Source organism: Malus sylvestris, chromosome 14, assembly GCF_916048215.2.
Source record: "Malus sylvestris chromosome 14, drMalSylv7.2, whole genome shotgun sequence".
Lineage (NCBI taxonomy): Eukaryota > Viridiplantae > Streptophyta > Magnoliopsida > Rosales > Rosaceae > Malus > Malus sylvestris.
The window spans coordinates 24,460,017-24,480,584 of NC_062273.1; the positions used below are offsets into that span (position 1 = coordinate 24,460,017).

The window sequence follows — 20,568 nt, forward strand, 5'->3', positions numbered from 1 at the left end:
ATTGAAAGAGAAACCCTTGAAATGCAATTAGAGCGGGTTTTATTTTCACACGTGTGAGGATATAACCCCAGTTGCACAAAAACCCCAAACCCCCACCAGTAAGACTAACTCCCCCCAAAACTCAGGCAGAGAAATGGATAGACCCCCGTATGAGGTCCTCCATTGTCTTCCCAAAACAAGATAACACTATCCCTCTCGCTCTCCCTCCTCCTCCTTCACATTATCCCCAAAACCCCCCAAATCCGAGCCCCTATCTTCTTCCTCCTCCCTCCCTCTCTCTCTACCTCTCTCCTCCCACGTTCTCTCTCTAAAGACTCAGTCTTTACATGGCAATCTCCACACTAGCAGCTACAGCTGCAACCTCAGCTTCCTCAAAGCTCACATACCCATATGCCTCCCCAGCCTCCCCTTCCCCCACAACCCCTTCTTTCTCCATTAGACCTTCTTCCAAGCTAACTCACCTCTCCTCCTCCTTCCTAAACCCCTCCACCATCCTCCACCTCACACCCTCCACCGCCACCCCCCACCACCACCACCAACGCCGCAACTTCACAGTCAAAGCCGCCAGAGGCAAGTTCGAGCGCAAAAAGCCCCATGTCAACATCGGCACAATCGGCCACGTCGACCACGGCAAAACCACCCTCACCGCCGCACTCACCATGGCCTTGGCCTCCATCGGCAACAGCGTCTCCAAGAAGTACGACGAAATCGACGCCGCCCCGGAAGAGCGCGCCCGTGGAATCACCATCAACACCGCCACCGTCGAGTACGAGACCGAGAACCGCCACTACGCCCACGTCGACTGCCCCGGCCACGCCGATTACGTCAAGAACATGATTACCGGCGCCGCCCAGATGGACGGTGCCATTCTCGTCGTCTCCGGCGCCGACGGCCCAATGCCGCAGACCAAAGAACACATCTTGCTGGCGAAGCAGGTGGGTGTGCCCAACATGGTGGTGTTCTTGAACAAGCAGGATCAGGTGGACGACGAGGAGCTCCTGCAGCTCGTCGAATTGGAGGTGAGAGAGCTGCTTTCTTCCTATGAATTTCCTGGTGATGATGTGCCTATTATTTCTGGATCTGCATTGCTTGCACTAGAAGCTCTAATGGCGAATCCCACCATTTCGCGAGGCGAAAATCAATGGGTTGATAAGATTTATGAACTTATGGACGCTGTTGATGATTACATTCCGATTCCTCAGCGGCAGACTGAGCTGCCGTTTCTGATGGCAATCGAAGACGTGTTTTCGATCACTGGCCGTGGCACTGTCGCCACTGGCCGTGTCGAGAGGGGGAAGGTTAAGGTCGGAGACACCGTCGACATTGTTGGCTTGAAGGACACCAGGAACACAACTGTCACCGGTGTCGAAATGTTTCAGAAAATTCTTGATGATGCCATGGCTGGTGACAATGTGGGGTTGTTGCTTAGGGGTATTCAGAAGATTGACATCCAGAGAGGGATGGTTTTGGCCAAACCCGGGACTATTACCCCGCATACCAAATTCGAGGCCATTGTGTATGTGTTGAAGAAGGAAGAGGGGGGGAGGCATTCGCCGTTCTTTTCGGGTTACAGGCCTCAGTTTTACATGAGGACCACTGATGTCACCGGGAAGGTGACTTCGATTATGAACGACAAGGATGAGGAGTCGAAGATGGTGATGCCTGGCGATCGCGTTAAGATTGTTGTCGAGCTGATTGTTCCGGTGGCGTGTGAGCAGGGGATGAGGTTTGCTATCAGAGAAGGAGGGAAGACTGTTGGAGCTGGCGTTATTCAATCCATTATCGAGTGATAGAAAATAGAAATTATGTGGTGGTCTGAACTTATTTTTGCAATTTGGTGTCAAACTTCAACTCTCTTAGCTTCAATTTTATCTAGCTTCTGACATTTCCAAGCAATTTCCACAACGAAATGTTATATATTTTGTAGGTTTCATCATCCCAATTTGCTCTGCTTTTTTTGATGATTCATTTGCTAGTTTGATTCCTAGCTTGCTCATGTGAGATCGAGAGATGCGGATGTATTCCCGGTTCTGCCATGGTTGTATGGCAGAAGAGTGAGGTTTCACGCCGGATTCTTAACATAGTTATGCGAGATCGAGAGAGGCGGATATACTCCCGGTTCTATGGCAAAACGAGTGAGATTTCACGTCGGATTCTTAACTTCGCTAAAGCTTTGCACTCCCAAGTCCATGTTCAATTTGAAACTCCATCGACTCAAAATGTTTCTGTTTTTTACTCTAAAACAGCTTAATCAAATTATGACTCGAGTTAATTACAAAATACTTGAGTCCTAACCAGTCGAGATAAAAATTTCTTACCGATTTGCCATGCCGCCGGTGTGTGAGCTTCGAACAGAATGGCCGCGAGATTGCCTAAACATTAGGCGGGTGTAAATTTGGTACTCGTATATAGATTAGTAAAGATAATATGTTCACTAAACATGCCGTACTCTGCTAATTATAGAAAGTCTGCCTTTGAAACAGGCTGTTTATATATAAATAGACATTTAACGACAGATTGTATACGAGGTTTGTATACATATTGCCTTGCTGCAGACAAATACTGTCCATCTCAAAGACAACTTCTCTTTAACTTACTTACCTAATATAGAAACTATCTTACTTCCTAAAACCTTGCTCCACTGTGTATGCTGAGAGTGCCTGATGATACACCGTCCTTGGCGACTAAGATCAGTCTTCGGCTTCCTCCAGAAAGCTTTGTATTCCGATGAGTTCATATGTCCAAGAATATGGTTGATGCAATCAGCCCTTGCACGAATGCCGCCCTCTGCCTTCTCTCTTCTTTATCCTTTTCACAAGCTTCATCTAGGGGAGATGGATCGGTGCTGCACAGACAAAATGCATCAGTAACGTCGCATCAACAGCATCACCAGGATATATTATTCGACAAGATTAGTTACTGAAGCCAGTAGAACTTGCAGCTCAGTCATGTCAGCCAGGACTCTGGCTAACAAAGCAAAAGAAGGGCAATGGAAAGTTTAGGGAATAAATTACTATAAATTGATGGTTCGTCACATTTTTGGTTCAACCGAAGGAGCATTAATAACTAGTGCATTGACTCGCTTAACGACAAATATCAAGATTAAATGAAGTGAAAAAAAAAATGAAACAATTTAATACTTCACCCTGTTGGAACAGACAGCATGGTTCTATACTGGATGACGCAATGGTTAAAGAGATAACGACAGTTTTTGCGTGACATATAACTCACAAGATAAACCTATGCTAATAACGAAAGGGTTTCCATCTCTCCAGCAGAAAACTCACTAACTGCCATGATGGCATTTTAATTGCCCTTCACTTTTAATTCAAAAGAGGAGTTGGTTGGAAGCGAAGATAGCATAATATTTCAAAAGTACAGAACCCAGGTAACATAAAAAAGCACTATCTCATAATTGTCAGATGATTAATCAACTAATCAAATATATGCAGTTAAGGGATCAACCAAACATAGAATGATAGCAAACTAATTAGAAAAAGTTCCAAAACCAATAACCAAACAGAGTTAAATGGTGTTCAGGGGTCACTAGGAAAGTAAAAGATTCAATAAGAGGTTACTAGACAAACGAAGGCAACTAGAGAAATGAGATAATCGCATATCGTGGATAGCTTAGATCTAACAGAAACAACAATTTAATGCATTCACAAAATTAAAGATCTTCAAGAATTTGAAACAGCCGATGAAAAGCAGATTTAGCTGCAATTAAGAATTTCATAGATACCAAACTGTTATTAGGGTTGGTATTATGTATACACAACAAATCTTCGGTTTATGGAAAGCATATAAACAGCAGATCTTTCATATTATCGAAACATAAATACGATGTTTCAACAATTTTTTTTTTGGTCAAAGATGTTTCAACAAATTAGTTTCTGCCTGATGAGATCATGATATACCTGGGTTTGCAAAGACCCATTTACAATTATATCATCCGTTCATAACATGGTGCATGTTAAAACAAAAGATTTCTCAAGTTTGCAATCCCTATTAATCTCACGCTCAAACAATTACTAATATGGTATAGTATAGTTATACTTTCATAAAACAGCGAAAGGAATTTACCTTTTCATGCCGGAAGTGATAGGGGAATCAATATCCAAACAAACATCTTCGGGGATACCTGTAGGGTCTGAAAATGATATATTGCAGATAAATGGTGAGAGGAGAGGATCAGGTGCAGTTTCCTGTGCATATGTCCTTCCATGTTTAGGCAGTGCCTTCCCCAGCATTGCTGAACTACCAGTCCACAAACCGGATTTTTGAGATTTTCTCCTGTGCTGAAAGCACACAGATGAATCCTTTAAGGTTCCGACAATGATCAACAGAGCTATCCGCTAAATTCACTATTACGAAGCCTTGATCCAATATAGGTAATAATACCTTGAAGGAGCTTCCATGGTGCACCATAAAATGTCCAATTACATCTTTCCCCAGATTCGCAGCGCACAAAGGACAAACCTGGAATAGCAGGATTAAAGCAGCCATCAGGTTCAAATTCTAGCTGAAACATCTATCAATTTCAAGCAGCATCTTTTTTGTAATCAATATATCAACGTTCTTCATTGGATAGTTCAGTAATGACTCAAGAATCCAACTTTGATAACACTAAATCTCCTTTTTAATCGCACACAACAAAATATTAGGTAAAGCAAAGCACTTACTGCATTTTTAAAGTCAAAGCAGTGTTCTTCCTCCAAGTGGCTGCAAAGCACTGGGACTTCAATATCCACATAACAGAAAGGGCATGGAAAACACGATTTTGTGTCGTCATCTCCTTCAGAATCTTCCAAACCCATATGATTATCTGTTTAATATAGAAGATCGAAGATCGATCAATAGGTGTATAAATCACACAGGGTATCTATGTATGTACACGTGTATATGTGCACACAGGTGGATTTAGCAAAGCAAGTCAAAAGCTTCGAGAAAGTTGATCTCAGTATTTAAAGGAAAGTACTTGTCGTTTCAATTACATCAACATCCCCAATATTCAGCCGTTTAAACTACGAGATCAAACACATGCAGACAAGCGCGCATGCACACAATTCACACGGACACGTAAATAACTATATTAGAATGATAGAACCTAACACCCAGCTATTACTCCGGCCCCAAGAAACTACTAAAGTGAACACTTTGCCTCGCATTAGGTGATCAAGTATGGGATATTCATGAAACAAACACCACTTGATTCTTATCAAAAAGACAATAAACAGAGAGCCTAAACAAATATGAAGGCATCTTCTTATCTATACACTGCATAAGCTACAAATGAATTAACCAGTCTCAACAACCATCCGAAGCAGATTTTTCATCATTCTTGATATGTTTTTCAATCTCAATCGAGCCCTTAAATTTCTCACATTCACGAATAACACTAGAAGCATCATTCACAAATAACACTAGAAGCATCATTCACGAATAACACTAGAAGCATCATTCTCAGATTTTCCTTCACCCAAAGCCTCAGACAAAAGGCTTTCTGCTTCCTTCAATATCTGCTCTCACAGTCTCTCCAGATCTTCCCAAGAACGCTAAAGTTCTGATTTTTCTACATTCCCCTCTCTGAAATTTTCATGCCGATTATATTCTTCATCTTCACTATAATTTTCCACATCTTCTTCAACCCCAGTATAATTTATCATGCTGATAAATCCCCTTAATCTTTTTTTGTGGTGTTGATAACCTCCCATTATAATTAAACTTCCTCCACCCTAATTAATCAAAGTAACATCTTGATATCCATGTGGTCTATACCAAACCCTAAATTCTATTAAAAATTCAGGGATGCAAATAATCACACAAATAGGAAAGTTTTTATGAACAAATCTAGGAAACTTGATAAAATTACCTAATCTAGCATCATACAAGATATGGAAAATCTCAGATTCTCCGGACTTTTTATTTTATTAAATGGGATATTTTCCAATATCTCCCCACAAGAAAAATACCCCATATATTTCAGGATAAAACATTATCCGCTTGAAAGTTGAAGCAAAAATAGTTCATTTAAACAGGGTTTAACAAAACAATTAGTCAAAAACAATGTGCCAATTTCTTTCTTAAATCCAACCAAAGCTCTCAACTTTAATTGCAACCCAGTTCTTGAAATCCCACACGCAAGCCATTGCTTTACTCAAACATCAAAAAGAAGAACCTCAATTGGTGCAAGTTTTGTTAAATTCAAGGACCTCAATGAACGGATTTTTAGTTCAGAGACCCAATCTAAATTACGGTGAAAGTTAGGACCGATTCTAAATTTTACTCGACACAAAATGTCGAAGTAAAAAATAAAATTCAGAAAATTGAAGTACCATAGTGAAGCCTTGCAGCATGAGCAGCAGAGAGGCTCTTAGCTGCGTGAACCCTGGAAGCCCACAAGTCAACGTCCATGGTGGTGGTTCAACTCTCCGGCGACCCAAGTCAGCTTTTCCCGGCTAGAACCGGTGGAAACCGCGCCCTTGGGAAATGGGTTGGGACCAAAAGGCTTAAAGTTTCAAGCTTTGAGAGAGATTTTGGGGTGTGGGTGTGGTGATGTTTTGCTTACTCACTCTCCCCTCATATATTGCTCCGACACCGAAAGCTTTCCCTACACACAAAAGATAGTTGATGGATATCTGACACGTGGCATTTTTATTTATTTATTACACCATTTGCTTTTTTATTTTCTTGAGTTAAATAATTGTACGTTTAATTGCAGTTCTGCTTGTTAATTGTCAATCTTTTTGTCAAAGTGCAGAGAAAAACCATGGTTTTAATCAATTTTTTATTTATTTATTTGAATATTATATTTGCTTTCTGCTGCATTTGACATGTATTAAAGCGGGATTAGTCTAATTAAATGATTAATGAGATTGTTTAATGACTCGTGTGAAATAACCTTTCTGCACATCACATGGGAGCTTTTGGCAGGTCTTGAAAGATGCCACTGATGCTGATGTTGAACATCTTTGGGTTCTTTATCTTAAGTCTGAATGACGTGAGGTAATTTGGTTTCATTTGGATTCTCGTTATTTTATAAAGAACAAGGAAACAAAGAAGTAAAGGGTGAGGCAATAATCTACCGTTTCGCTTCTACAATGTTCTAAATCGTTACTTGGAGTTTTTAGATTTGATTGTTACTTAAAATCTTTAGATCTAATTTAATGATTGTTCATATGCATTTAACAGACGTTGGACTGGATTTGAAGACTCTAAGTAGCAGGGTATTCAATACTTCAGAGTATTATTGAATAGCTTTGTTGAGAAGTATGTTGATTGTTGTAAATTCAATGTAATGTTGCTTTAAATGTGGCTTTTATGACGTTCTAATATTCATGTTTTGTATGAATTGAAGATTTGGAATTCTAAGACAACATATTTTGCTTTCAAGGAATATATACTTATGAGAGTGTCTCGATCATTACGTGATCAATCATTCAGTATTTATACATTAACTTGGCAACCTGTGATCTAAAAGATGCATGTGAAAACATACTTCATTAAGATAGGTAACAACTTTACTTTCTTTCTAAATATAATTTGATCATAATTAACGTATCGCGGATTTTATGTTTAGAATCTATTTGATAACAATACTAGCATGTGCCGCCTTGACAATTACATGTTGAGTGTCCCACTTACATCCAACCTGTCGGGGTTTTCCATCTCGTGCCCTAACCAGAAATTGAAACTAATTAGGTTTTAGGTGATTAACTTTGATAAATAAGATTAATAAGGCAAAAAAGATGGGAAAGCAAATGGGGGTGACAAGGACAACCTAAAAACCAAAGGGCCAAGGCAGAGAAAGGCAAGGCATGCAGTAACAAGTTGGACAAAAAGTTGCTTTAGTAAGGAGGAAGGTGCATTACACCTACAAAAAGGGCCAAACAACAACTGCTCAAAAGCCTGTGGTGGCACAACATCTTCTCATACAAAAACAGATTAAAGAGAAACCCATCAAAGGGGTTTTGTAATTCTTTTATTTTTTTCATTTATAAACAGTCATTATTAGAGGCTAGTGTTCCATTAGTTTAGTGGTAAAACAATGGGATGGTTTGCTTGGCATGAAAGGAACTTACCAAAAGCTAAAAAGACATAAGAAAAAGAACTAAGGTATTGTATGGCTGCTAGGACTCGACCAAATTATCTCAGTTGAATTAGACTAGTATCTTGTTACTTTTGTTGAACTTACAAATGCTGAAACTGAGTTATTGAATTGGAAAACAGTCCATCATAGTGTGTCATCCAAGTGTCGTTTAAAAGGATTGGATGAATTAGGATTGACTTGTACACGATTCTATCCTAGTCCAATCCCAGTCACCAAACAAGTATAATGGCATCACAACATATATGAGTGGATTCCAATTGGCATTTTGGGTGATTTGGGCTACTCAAAAGAACCAATGTTCGGGCTGAACTCATATTTTCTTTGATCAATGTTAGGAAGGACTTAGCCTAAAGTTTGAGATATTATGAAGAGCGTCCACTATTAGACAGGCCCTAAGGTGTTCATGATAGGGAAAGCTAGCTAGGAAATCTTTTGATGAAGATCAAAGACCCATTTAAACATATTTTTAGGCAGATAATATGCTTTCAATGGATTTTTTTTTAGGGACAAGTAGACAATCCATGAGGGAGAATTCATGGCCTTTTTGGATTTTTGTCTGATAATTTGTTAACACCAAGCTTGCATAAAGAGATAATCTTTTACATAGACCAATGAAGATATAGATATGTTATTTGTCCCTTGATCTGCTGCTTCCATGTTCAAACGTTTACGATATCAAAAAGAGTGGGACTGAGAATGTTGTTGAAGAATACAAGAATTCTTCTTCGGAAGACGGACAACACTATATGTGAGTTATATTGTGTGGTTTCACATCTGCTATGTCGTTCAGATGATAAGATACAAGTTTGAGGATAATATCTGTGTGATTGATAGTACGCCGATAACCCATTTATCTGAAATCTTGACAATTACAATAATATTTCTCCCAGGTTTTATGACACAATGATTCCTCCTCAGTCCTCATTCCTTGTACTAACCTAGCTATGGCCCAGGGCCAAATTGACTCTCTCATTACCATCATTGAGCTAATAAAAAAGTAAATAAAGATGAATGATTATAGTACTCAATTAAGAAAACTTAGATTGTGTTTTAAGCTGACAAGAAGATCTGATGATAGATACACACACACACACACACACACACACACACATAGCTGGAATATATATACCCACCTATGGATCAGTATAATACACACGACACAAAACATTAGTCATAGAAAGAAAATGAAAGAATTTGAAAGAAAATGAAAATGTTATCATATATATGAATGTGTGTGTATATATATATATATGTGTGTGTGTGTGTGGATCACAGTAATGCTCTCAATTTGTGTGTTTGGTGTAGAACCGAAATTCAGTAGTTGGTCAAAGTTTCTGAAAGAGATCGAGACAGCACCAACCATTATGGTAAATCAGCATACAATGGCAGACATTATATATCCCCAAAATGTAGGAGAGCAATTTGTATAGGGCAAGTACATCGTTATATATTATGGTGTTTCATGTCAATGAAACAATGTTAACGTCACATAGAGAAAAACTTAAAGCCTTCTCCAAATGTAAAGAATCATCAGATGAAAAACTGAACGATGCATGTCAAAGCTTAGCTGTTCTCATATATACATGTGCGTGTGGGTATATAAATATATAAGCACTGAAAGCATATTCAAAATAATATACAGCTCTATAATTAATGGCTCTGGTAATGCAGATGGAGATGAATGTCTTCAAAATTGACAAATTAAAACATATATATATATATATAATCTCTATGAGTACTGGATACTAAAAAATCATATATTCAAGCTTTCAAAACACATACTACAATTACAATACAAGTCTTACAAGCATCAAGGTAATGAGAACATGACAGCAACATGATATATTGGCTGCATCCATATACTCAAAAAACAGAAATATATAATTAAGAACTAAAACTGAAAAAAAGATAAAAATAAATAAACAAAGGAGATTAAAAGGAAAAAAAAAAAAGTGATCGATCGGACCAGGAGAGCTTCATTCCCCCGTTAATGGATGCTATATATCCATCATCAGTGTATCATTCTTGGGTTGGACTTGGAGAGACCCCAAAGTTCTTTAAATGGCAGTTCCAAGAAACACCCATGTATATCTCTTGAAATTGAAACTGAGGAGAAACCCTAGTTTGCTTCCACTGCACTGGACCGCCATATATTTCAGAAACAATTCCCACATCGTGATCATGAGAGAGAAGATATGCAGCTGAGGGAGTGAGAGAGGGAAAGCAGCAGAGTTAGAGTAACTCAGAGAATACGGTAACATGGTACAGATATATATAGCTTTATATTGCAGAGAGAGAGAGAGGGGTGAAATATTGTGAAGCACGCATAGTGTGGACTGTGGAAGTGTGGAGACCTAATCTTATATTCCCGCATGCAGGATTTCTCTTTTCAATGAACAGTGCTAGAGGGCACGTTTCCACAGGGAAAAAGGAACACCCAACAAAAGGGGAGACGACACACTCACACAGTGGACTGTGGAGGCAAATGTGTTCCTGTGTGTTCAATTTTTAGGGTTTACATTTTTGTGAAGGCAAAGCAAAGTAGCAAACGTAAAGCATGATATATCGGTGCCCCAAGGGTGGGGCTAGCTAGCTCCTTATAACCCTTGAAAAAAGGGTCTTTATCTATGTATAATGTATGGTGTTTGAATTTTTGGCTCTTCTCTCTTTTATCTTTTGGTCGGCTCGTATCCAAAAGGGTTATAATTTTCTTTTTGGTTGCCTTTCATATGCTTTTGTGTATGGTTTGATTTAGATTTACTTTGTTATTTTCAAAACCTTATGAGATTATTAAGTTACAAATATCAGAAATTTACGTAGTTGGATCAAGCTGGTTTCACCATCTAAACTTGATTAACACGCATTTAGACCAAAGCTAATTATGCCTCATCATGTGCAAATTGATCGTTAACATCCATCTTCTTTCCCAACCTACACGATATATCAATATAAGAATTTTTGTGGTGAGGGGTTAACTGCATTTTATTAAGTGTAACTATATCATCGATATTGACGAATATAACAATTTTATAGTTGACAAGTAGGGATAGCTACGGTTCGGTTTGGAGACGAAAATGCTATATTCATCCCCATAACCATAAAAATTAACCAAATTCATAACTGCCAATTAACCATCGGGTATTATCTATAACCATACACACCAGATAACGAATTCCCCATCGATTAACGATTATACCCATCTTTGTCAATACAAAAAATATATTCGTTCAATTGACGCATGATAATTTAGTCAATATTTATTTCGTCATTAAGTATTTGAGGTATAAAATGATTTAATGAATGGATCTTGTGAAGCATAAAAATTAAAGCTAAACATTGATAATGTGGGCTGATCTTTGATATCTTGTATAAGTACTATTGGTCTGGATTCTCATAGATTTTGATTCATATCAAAACTTTTTAACTTGTCCACAAAAGGCAACTCACACAGTGCAACTTTTGTAGTCTCGAGGTAATGGATTCAGTGAATAATAAATAAATAAATAAATATATATATATATATATATATATATATATATATAATTCGGTTTGGATTCGGGGATGGATACAGATTGGGGACTCCTATAACCATAATATTATTCACGGTTTTTTCCCATATCCAAAATATACCCGAATTTTCATACCCAAATCCAATCAATTCGAACGATTAGAATAGGGATGAACAACGTCAATAAATGTGACTACGAAGTAATTAACTTTAACGGAGAGGAACTATTTATATAAAACCATAAACTCATTTTTTTTATAACTATAAATACATATACGAACCCCTTCTTAACAAAAATATATAGACCCCTAATATTCTACAACCATAACTGGCAAAAGAATATTGAATAATAAACCATCAATATATTGTCAATAGGTCAATATACACGCCATACAACGGTGCTAAGACATCCCACTCCGCGAAGAGTAAAACGAAATCCCTACTAAGAAGCTGGTCATATATACCGTACGCATGTCAAAATCCTTGTGTATGATATATTTGGAAGGCTCAACATCATCTTATGTGAACCTCTCTTTGTTAGTTGTGTGTTCTATTTGTCTTGACAATCGCTTAACACACCTCTAAAGTCCCAAGCCAAGAACTATAACTGCGTCTCTATCAATGGCTAGTCTCTCTCAATGTACACCCCAACGGCCATTTGCAAGTTTGCCATTGAAAACGAATAAAGGACCACCGTTGTTATGTTGCGTAAGCTCTCTACTCAATCCTTTCCCCAGTTCCACCTTCCCATTCTCTCCCGTAATAAATCGACACATGTACTAGACTTTGCAGAACTTCCTCGCACGCCCGTTGAGGGAAAAGGGCGGGTTCCCGATTCACTTTTGTGACCGACACCAACTTCGCGTGAAAGGAAATGAAGTTGGGGTCCATGAAATTACACAAATAATTAATCACTTAAACTTAAAATCATTTCGTCATACAACATGTTCAAAGAAGATGTTAAAACACTTAGGTAGACTGTTTTGAGAAAATAAAAAGTTGATTTTCTAGTTTCAAAGAAAATGTCTTTAAGTCCTACATGGATTGACATTCTCTACTTTGCTGTCAAATTCGAAAGCAACATCAAAATATTTTTTTTGTTTTATTTTAATGTTTTGCCCATATATTTATTTATTGATTATTTTATGAGAAATTTTATTTGAACCTATGTAACCTCTTTTTACACCTAACTTACTATTTTCACCCATATTACTTTTAAGTAAACTACCAATATCTTTTTAAACCCAAATTTTCTACCTAAACTACCCTCACAAAGTTAATTCAATTTATAAATTTTTCTCTACACCCATTTAGAAAATACAAATCCTAAATTTGCAAACAAAAGTCCATTTCAAGTTAGGACTACGAAAAAATTGACAAATTCATAATCTAAGCAATATAATTGTCCTTGCAATTATATTGTAATAGGGTTACCAATCAATAATATTTATTTTTCTTTTTCAATTACCAAGCACTGGGGTTTTTTGGAGAGAGCTCATCAAAGTTGAAATCAAACCACCTACTGAAGCATAGCCCTTTTCTCTATGGTTTAAAATCTCTCTCATTCTCTAGCTCTCTCTCTTCCATTCGTTTATTAACATTAGTTCAGTCAATTAGGTATATTGTTACTCTTTCACATCTAAAATGGCTTTATCAATTCTTAAAGGACTTCTCAGGCGAAGTTTCATATAATCTATCCATAGAAGTGCATGAAGTTTCAATGGTAGCCAGTTTCATAGCTTGAATGAATCCTGTCTCACCTTTGGTACTGTAGTGATTTAATCAAACGAAAGAACCATGCATACACTAGAAGGCTGGATGAGACCATTACATAATTATTTGGATGAAATAAGGGGTGATGGTAGAATTTAATTATAGAGTGGGTTTATTGATAAGTTTTAGTTTTATTGTTAATTTCATTTTGTACTTGATGGTAATTATGTAATAAAGTAAAAAAAGATAATTAAAATTAAAGTTTAAGTTGGGTGTAGAAAGAGGTTATACGGGTTCAAATAAAATTTCCCTTATTTTAGTAGTAAATTTCAGACCCCCCTTGATTTTATAAATACTAAAAAAAAAACATTTTAATTTGACATTTTAGTTGGAATAGGAGATTTGGCAAACTATTATTTGCCACATCAGCTAAAATTAAAATTTTCCATTTTAATTTAACATCTCTATTGGAGATAGTCTTAGTATTACGATTGAATAATATTTTTCTTTACTTGTAATTGATAGGTTTTAAGTTTGAATATTATGAATATCAAGTTTGAATCCACAATATATTGACACTAAGGTTGAAGGAATAAATTACTTGTACCATTTTTTTTTTCCCGAAAATTACTTGTACCATTGAGTAGTACTAATGTAGCCGGACTAGTTTAGACTTGACATTATATTATTAAGGGTGAAGTGTCGATTTAGTCCCTAAACTATCACCTCAGTGAAAATTAGGTCCCTAAATTATTTGTTCGGTAAAATAAGTCCCTGAACTGGTTAATAATTGCTAATTTCATCCCTTCTACTATATTCAAAGATATTCTATCCAATTTTTCGTCAACTTAAGTCATTGACACACTTTACAATGTAATACTGTCATTTTCTCGCCTATAAGCCCTTAACATTTCATATAGGTTGTAAATTTAACGTCTAATTTACCCTCCAAAGTTAACTCCATACACTATTTTTCTATGGAAAATTACCAATCTACTATCTAATGTGTATCACATACAAGTAACGTGACTTAAATTCACGAAAAGTTAAATATAGCAGCTTCGAATCTAATATTAGGGATGTAATTGGTAGATTTTTATAATTCAATGACTGATTTTTCTGAAGAAAAAAAAGTTTAGAAATCTAATTTTCAATCAAGTAATTATTCAGGAACTAAATTAGCAGTTCACCCTATTATTAAAGTGATAGTACATGGGTCGCAGAAGGTGTGAAAAGCCCATGGGTTCCCATTTAGGCCTATCAACATATGACCCAAGAGAAAACAAACTGCAAGTCCACATTTGACCCAATTACATTCGGGTTGACCCGAAAAGTGCTTAAACCCTGGAAATCCCCTGGTCCATATCAACGTCTCTGCTGTTTGTCTCAGTGAGAAGTTTAGCAGCCATGAATCGAGCAAAGGCGGCGTTTCTCACTACCCGCCGATTCGCCAACTCGCTCGCGGCGACTCGGTTCGATGTCATAGCTCCGCTGCTTTATTCTCAGGTGACTCAGTCCTCTCACCCCTCTCACTTCCTTTCAAATCAATCCCACTTCCTCAACACCCATCAAAAGCTATTCTTTTCCTCGACCCCCAACTCGGTCCTGCAACTCGTTCTGGCCAACAAATGGTCCGCCGAGCTGGAGACCGAGTTATCGGAGTCGTACCCATCACTGACCCACGATGTAGCAATCTATGTTTTGAAGAAATTGGATAAAGACCCACGAAAAGCTTGGGATTTTTTCAATTGGGTCTGCGAGAAAGACGGATTTAGGCCAAGTTCTTCGGTGTTTAGCTTAATGCTTAGGGTTTTAGTGCATAAGAATTCGATGAAGGAGTTTTGGATTGCTCTGAGGAAGATGAAAGAGCAGGGATTTTTCATTGATGCGCAAACTTATATGGCGATTAGAGAGCAGTTGAAAAAGGGGAGGATGGATAGTGATGTCGTGGCTTTCAAGCATTTTTACGAGAGGATGATCGAAGATAACGCGGCGGATGAGGTTGTGAAGAGCGTGGTGGATGTTGTTTCGGGGTCGGAGTGGAGTGATGGGGTTGAGAAAGAATTGGGGGAGATCAAACTTGAGTTATCAGATCATTTTGTCATTAGGGTACTGAAGGAACTCAGGACTTGCCCGTCGAAGGCCTTGAGGTTTTTCCATTGGGTTGGTCAGTGTTCCGGTTATGAACACAATACAATTACATACAATGCAGTTGCGAGGGTTCTTGCGTGGGCTGATTCGATGGGGGGGTTTTGGAGTGTGATTGAGGAGATGAAGGCTGCAGGTCATGAGCTGGATTTGGACACTTATATAAAGATTACACGGCAGTTTCAGAAGAGCAGGATGATGGAGGACGCGGTGAAGCTGTATGAGCTCATGATGGATGGCCCTTACAAACCTTCTGCTCAGGATTGCATCATGCTTTTAAGGAGCATCTCAGGGAGTGATAAACCGGATCTGGATATGGTTTTTAGAGTTGCAAAGAAGTTCGAGTCTGCGGGGAATACACTCTCCAAGCCTGTTTACGATGGGATTCACAGGTCTCTGACAGGCGCAGGACGATTTGATGAAGCGGAGGAAATTATGAAGGTTATGAGAAATGCAGGGTACGAGCCGGACAACATTACATACAGCCAATTGGTCTTTGGACTTTGTAAGGCCAAGAGACTCGAAGAAGCCTGCAATGTGTTGGAAGAAATGGAAGCAGACGGATGCGTTCCTGATATCAAGACTTGGACCATTTTGATTCAAGGGCATTGCGCCGCTAATGAAGTTGACACAGCGCTGATTTGTTTCGCAAAGATGATGGAAAAAGGCTTTGATGCGGATGCTGATCTGATGGACGTGTTGATAGAGGGGTTCCTTAGGCAGAGGAAGATAGATGGTGCATATAAACTGCTTGGCGAAATGGTGAAAAAAGCTCGTTTAGTACCTTGGCAAGCCACATACAAAAATCTTATCGAAAATTTGTTAGAGGTTAGAAAACTCGAAGAAGCATTCGAACTTCTTCATTTGATGAAGAAACAGAACTACCCACCTTATCCAGAGCCTTTCATCCAATATATATCGAAGTCTGGTTCTGTGGAGGATGCTGCAGACTTTTTCAAGGCATTGACTGTTAAGGAACATCCATCATCTGCAGCGTATGTCCACGTTTTGAAAGCATTCTTTAAGGAAGGTAGATACACCGAGGCCAAAGATCTGCTTCATAAATGCCCTCATCATATTCGAATGCATGGTGAAATTTGCAAGCTTTTTGGTTCTAGGGAAGGCAAGCAGAAGCGGAATACTACAGAAGACGGAGGCAAGCAGAAGCAAGCTAGTAAGGAAGGCAAGCGGAAGCAGACTACTACCGAAGGCAAGCAGAAGCGGACTACTACTTCACTACACAGATAGTTTCTTGTAGTAATTTCATGGTTAAACCCATGAGTTTTGTAACCTCTACTCATTTTCCAAGCCTACCATACATTGTTCTTAAAATCTAATGAATCAACTAAGTTTTCCAGACAAGATTGTCGTCTACACCGAATTGATTACCTGTTTTGTGCCAAGAACTCGAACCTTGCCTGTTTTTTTCCAATTTGTTTTTTGGTACAGATTCTTGTATGAATTATCTTCATCACAAACGGAAGCGACTAATGTGATCGTTTGCAGTAAGCGTAAAAATACATGGGTCACAAGATGTGAAAACTATTCAGTTCAGTCAGGTAGCTCAGAACGCTCCCTCCTAGCCGTATCTGTCATTGTACTCAAGAACTTGCTAGGGTCGCAACAGTAAGGATTTGCAAGAGCCGCATGTGCTAGGAACGGAAGCTTTCTTAAAGATCGCCCACTCAATCCCTAAAGAAACCAGAGACGAAATCAATTATCAGATAGATTGAAAAGGGCCTAACAACTTTAGAAGACATTGAAGAATCTGTTCCTGACCTCGCATGCTTCTGCAGTTTCGAACAATTGTTTACACAGGTGTAGTGGTGTCTGGGCATCTTGTACCTCAGGCATATTCAATTTCTCTCTCAAGCTAGCAAAGTTAGGAAGCATGCTATCACAATCCTACAATTTACAATTTCATTAGGAATTTGGCTTGGAACTTTCAAACATATCAGAACAAGGTTAGACAGACAAATGCACCTCTAGATGTGATAAAATTCCTGTTCGTATAAGCTCATGCAAGCAGGATCTTAGGATTTCATAACGCGCTTGCAAAGTTGGGGGACCAACATATGCTTTGATATCAGCTCGATCAACAAACGCAATATCTGCAGTCCAAGAAATGGTAAATTCATACATACTAGGATGGTGAAAGTTATCTTTTTTCCACTTCCACAGAGAAAATAAAGTATTTCTCTTTCTCTAGCTTGTCAGAACCACAGAGAGCTCGGGACTTCGAGAGAGACTATTAGTATTAGCGAACCAGATAGAGACTAAACTGTTTAATATAGGGGAAAAAGTACATTAACTCTTTGCAAACCACAGTTTACCACTCCAACTTACAGATGAAAATGGTAAGCAAACCTAGAGAAGTTCATTTAACATGTTAGGAAATTGATTTGTGGCCTTACCAATAGCAGCAGTTATGTTGGATGTTGTCAGAATTATAACATTTGGTGCTGATTTCAATTTATCCAGCTGAGTTAGTAGCGCATTCACTACCTGGCATGTCAATTTTTAGGTGTTATTTGGACCCAAACTGAGCTATTCTGAACTGTATCGTACATGTTAAATGTAAATTGTATGCATTATGTTCAGCCAAAAAAGTTTAGAAAGTAGTCTGGAATACGAGGGCAGAAGTACAGTACCCGAATAGAATCTGAAGGTTCGGAGCCAGATAAAGCAGCTTTTCTAGCAGCAGCAAGGCTTTCAACTTCATCTGCAACATCACCGTACATTCATAAATTATAATCCAGATGGAAGAAAGATTAATGGATGAAAACTCACAATGAAAATAAATCTCACCAATCAAAACAAATACCAGATTGCTTTCCTCCTCTACCATCTCCTGAATTTTTGAGAAAAGATTTGCAACCTAAGATTGAGAAATATGTTAATGAAAACAGAGAACTTCATGTACCAAATCCAACTCTTGTTTACAAGGAGCAAACGCATCTTTCAAGACTTAATTCAACTACATACCAACTTGCCACTCTCAGAGAACCATTTACTGAACAAAGAATGTGCATTAACTTCAATCAACTGGCATTGTGGGTATCTGCAAAGTATAAAATAATGAGTCTTGCATTCTATTCACTCGCAAATCCATCTAGGAAACATATGCTCATATGAACAAGACAATACATCATGAACAAACCTGGAGTTAAACCGAATGGATAGTTTTTGAGCCAGCGCTTTACATAGAGAAGTTTTTCCAGTCCCTGGAGGTCCATGTAAAAGAACAATGCTGCAGAGGGACAAGAACAATCATATGGGTGCTAAACAGAAATTCCTCAGTAATCATAAAAGTTACAAGCACATGTGTGCATACACGAAATCAACAACATTTCCTTACCGATTCCATGACACAAGGAAAGGATTGACGCCCTTCTCAGTGAAAAGCAATGCACTAGCCGCATACCGCAGCAACCTTTGCTTGAGACCTGATTCATAAATTAAACTGCAAAAGTGAGAGCACGTCACAATCAGTTCATTTCAAAGTACTACTGTAGAGAAAATTAGAGAAGCTGAAAATCAACCTTTCCCACAAGCCATCGAATTCATTTGCAGGAAGAATCCATTCGTTGAAGGTGGAAGGTTGTCCATCCCCACTTACATCCTCACATGCTCCCTCTTCGCTAAGCTGACAAAGCACATAGAAGCAAGAGATTAACACTTAAATAGATATCGAGTCCCAAAGTAGTTCAGCCCGTACACCTATTACCTGAAAAACATGCACAACAGGCTTCACTTGCCAGAACAAAAGGATGTCATGGTTTTGCACCCACTCATCTACAAAAAAAAAAAAAAAAAAAAGTTCCAGCATCAGAACCGGCTTCAACTTAAACTTGCATCCTCATCCTCCTTTATGCATTCCACAAAGTATTAGAAATTTTTGCAGTAAGATTTCCATTTTTTCAGATGCAAATTTGCAGTATTGACTATAGCTGATCATCAAGTTTCACAATTTCTTCACTTTGCCTTCAAAACTTTTCGTAACTCTCCATGACTAATTCAAAGATAAAGGAGGATACCCGTGTCACAAATACAGATTCTTTGCACATTTTCTGTCAGAAACTGATCATCAAGCGGCACCGGCACAGGTCCGTCAGTGTAGCTCAGACTCCTCTTTTCAAGCATTCTAAGCATTTGAGAAAGAGAAAAAAGAAACCGAATTCAAACCACATTGTGTTAATCCTAATCTCTCATTGTCGAACTCTTCAAAACTGTTAAGCTAAGCAGGCATTTCATCAAACACATAAGATCCAATTGAGAAACAACCCAGAAATCACAATGGAATAGTTAAATAAACGAGTTTAACAGCACACCTCTCTACAGCAGACCGCACATCATCAGCCCGAGCTGTGCTGGAGGGCTTGAGGCTGACTTCCACTGAAACCCACAATCAATTTCTTTTAAAGAAAGTAAATTTACAACTAAATCGTCAGCACAGCCTCAAATTGAAACAAAATTGAATCTCAAAAAATAAGAACAACAACGAATCGAAGTCAAAAACGACGCCTTACGCACCTGAAACGAGGACTTTGTCTTGGGGAAGAATGGGAGAAGGAGCTGAGTCTATTGCGACGGCGCCGTTTTGGTCTGGGACATCGACGTCTTGGGGGTTTTGCATAGAGACGTCCATGGGACTGGGAGCGCTCATTTTTTGGGGGTTTAGGGTTTAGGGGGACTATGAAGTGGAAAGCATCGGAGTATTAAGAGCAGCTTGGAGAATGGAGGAGATGAGCCAAACCCTAGAGCCCAACAGAAATCTGGGAAATTGTTCTTACAAATGAGCGGGAAAATTTGAAGGAATATAACTGAAAATGCTTTTATAAAATAAACTTTAACAAAAAAACTCCTGATGCTCTTTATTTCAAATAAAAAATTATATTTTTACAATAAAAAGTTAATTTTGATACTATTTATTTTACCCTTTATTTTATCTTTATCGTTAAAACTCAAAGTTTTTAAGCTTTTTTCATTAGTTTTTCTTTTATAAAAATGTGTTGGGTTTCAAAAGTATTTTACTCCAAAAAGTATTAATTACGTGCTTCCGCCAATAAGTATTTCAAGTATTTTTTTA

The 20,568-nt window shown here is 38.2% G+C and overlaps 4 protein-coding genes across 4 annotated transcripts; 2 read left to right on the top strand and 2 right to left on the bottom strand.

Moving 5' to 3' along the window:
• Positions 1-123: 123 nt before the first annotated feature.
• On the top strand, positions 124-1,936 carry LOC126599631 (elongation factor Tu, chloroplastic-like). The gene has a single exon (XM_050266026.1). It carries the CDS (start codon positions 327-329, stop codon positions 1,788-1,790), a length of 1,464 nt encoding a protein of 487 aa, XP_050121983.1. The 5' UTR covers positions 124-326; the 3' UTR covers positions 1,791-1,936.
• Positions 1,937-2,430: 494 nt separating this feature from the next.
• On the bottom strand, positions 2,431-6,569 carry LOC126599632 (protein DEHYDRATION-INDUCED 19 homolog 5-like). Its single transcript, XM_050266027.1, has 5 exons — positions 6,336-6,569; positions 4,683-4,825; positions 4,402-4,479; positions 4,084-4,298; positions 2,431-2,845 (listed from the first exon to the last, which is right to left on the bottom strand). Exons 1-5 carry the CDS (start codon positions 6,412-6,414, stop codon positions 2,734-2,736), a joined length of 627 nt encoding a protein of 208 aa, XP_050121984.1. The 5' UTR covers positions 6,415-6,569; the 3' UTR covers positions 2,431-2,733.
• Positions 6,570-14,704: 8,135 nt separating this feature from the next.
• On the top strand, positions 14,705-16,841 carry LOC126600803 (pentatricopeptide repeat-containing protein At3g48250, chloroplastic-like). The gene has a single exon (XM_050267459.1). The coding sequence runs from the start codon at positions 14,739-14,741 to the stop codon at positions 16,725-16,727; it is 1,989 nt and encodes a 662-aa protein (XP_050123416.1). The 5' UTR covers positions 14,705-14,738; the 3' UTR covers positions 16,728-16,841.
• LOC126600804 (pachytene checkpoint protein 2 homolog) lies at positions 16,780-20,310 on the bottom strand. The gene is made up of 14 exons (XM_050267460.1): positions 20,013-20,310; positions 19,811-19,874; positions 19,517-19,623; positions 19,207-19,274; positions 19,022-19,125; positions 18,838-18,942; positions 18,640-18,729; positions 18,465-18,540; positions 18,288-18,357; positions 18,131-18,201; positions 17,894-17,984; positions 17,463-17,590; positions 17,259-17,384; positions 16,780-17,171 (listed from the first exon to the last, which is right to left on the bottom strand). Exons 1-14 carry the CDS (start codon positions 20,143-20,145, stop codon positions 17,031-17,033), a joined length of 1,374 nt encoding a protein of 457 aa, XP_050123417.1. The 5' UTR covers positions 20,146-20,310; the 3' UTR covers positions 16,780-17,030.
• Positions 20,311-20,568: the final 258 nt, after the last annotated feature.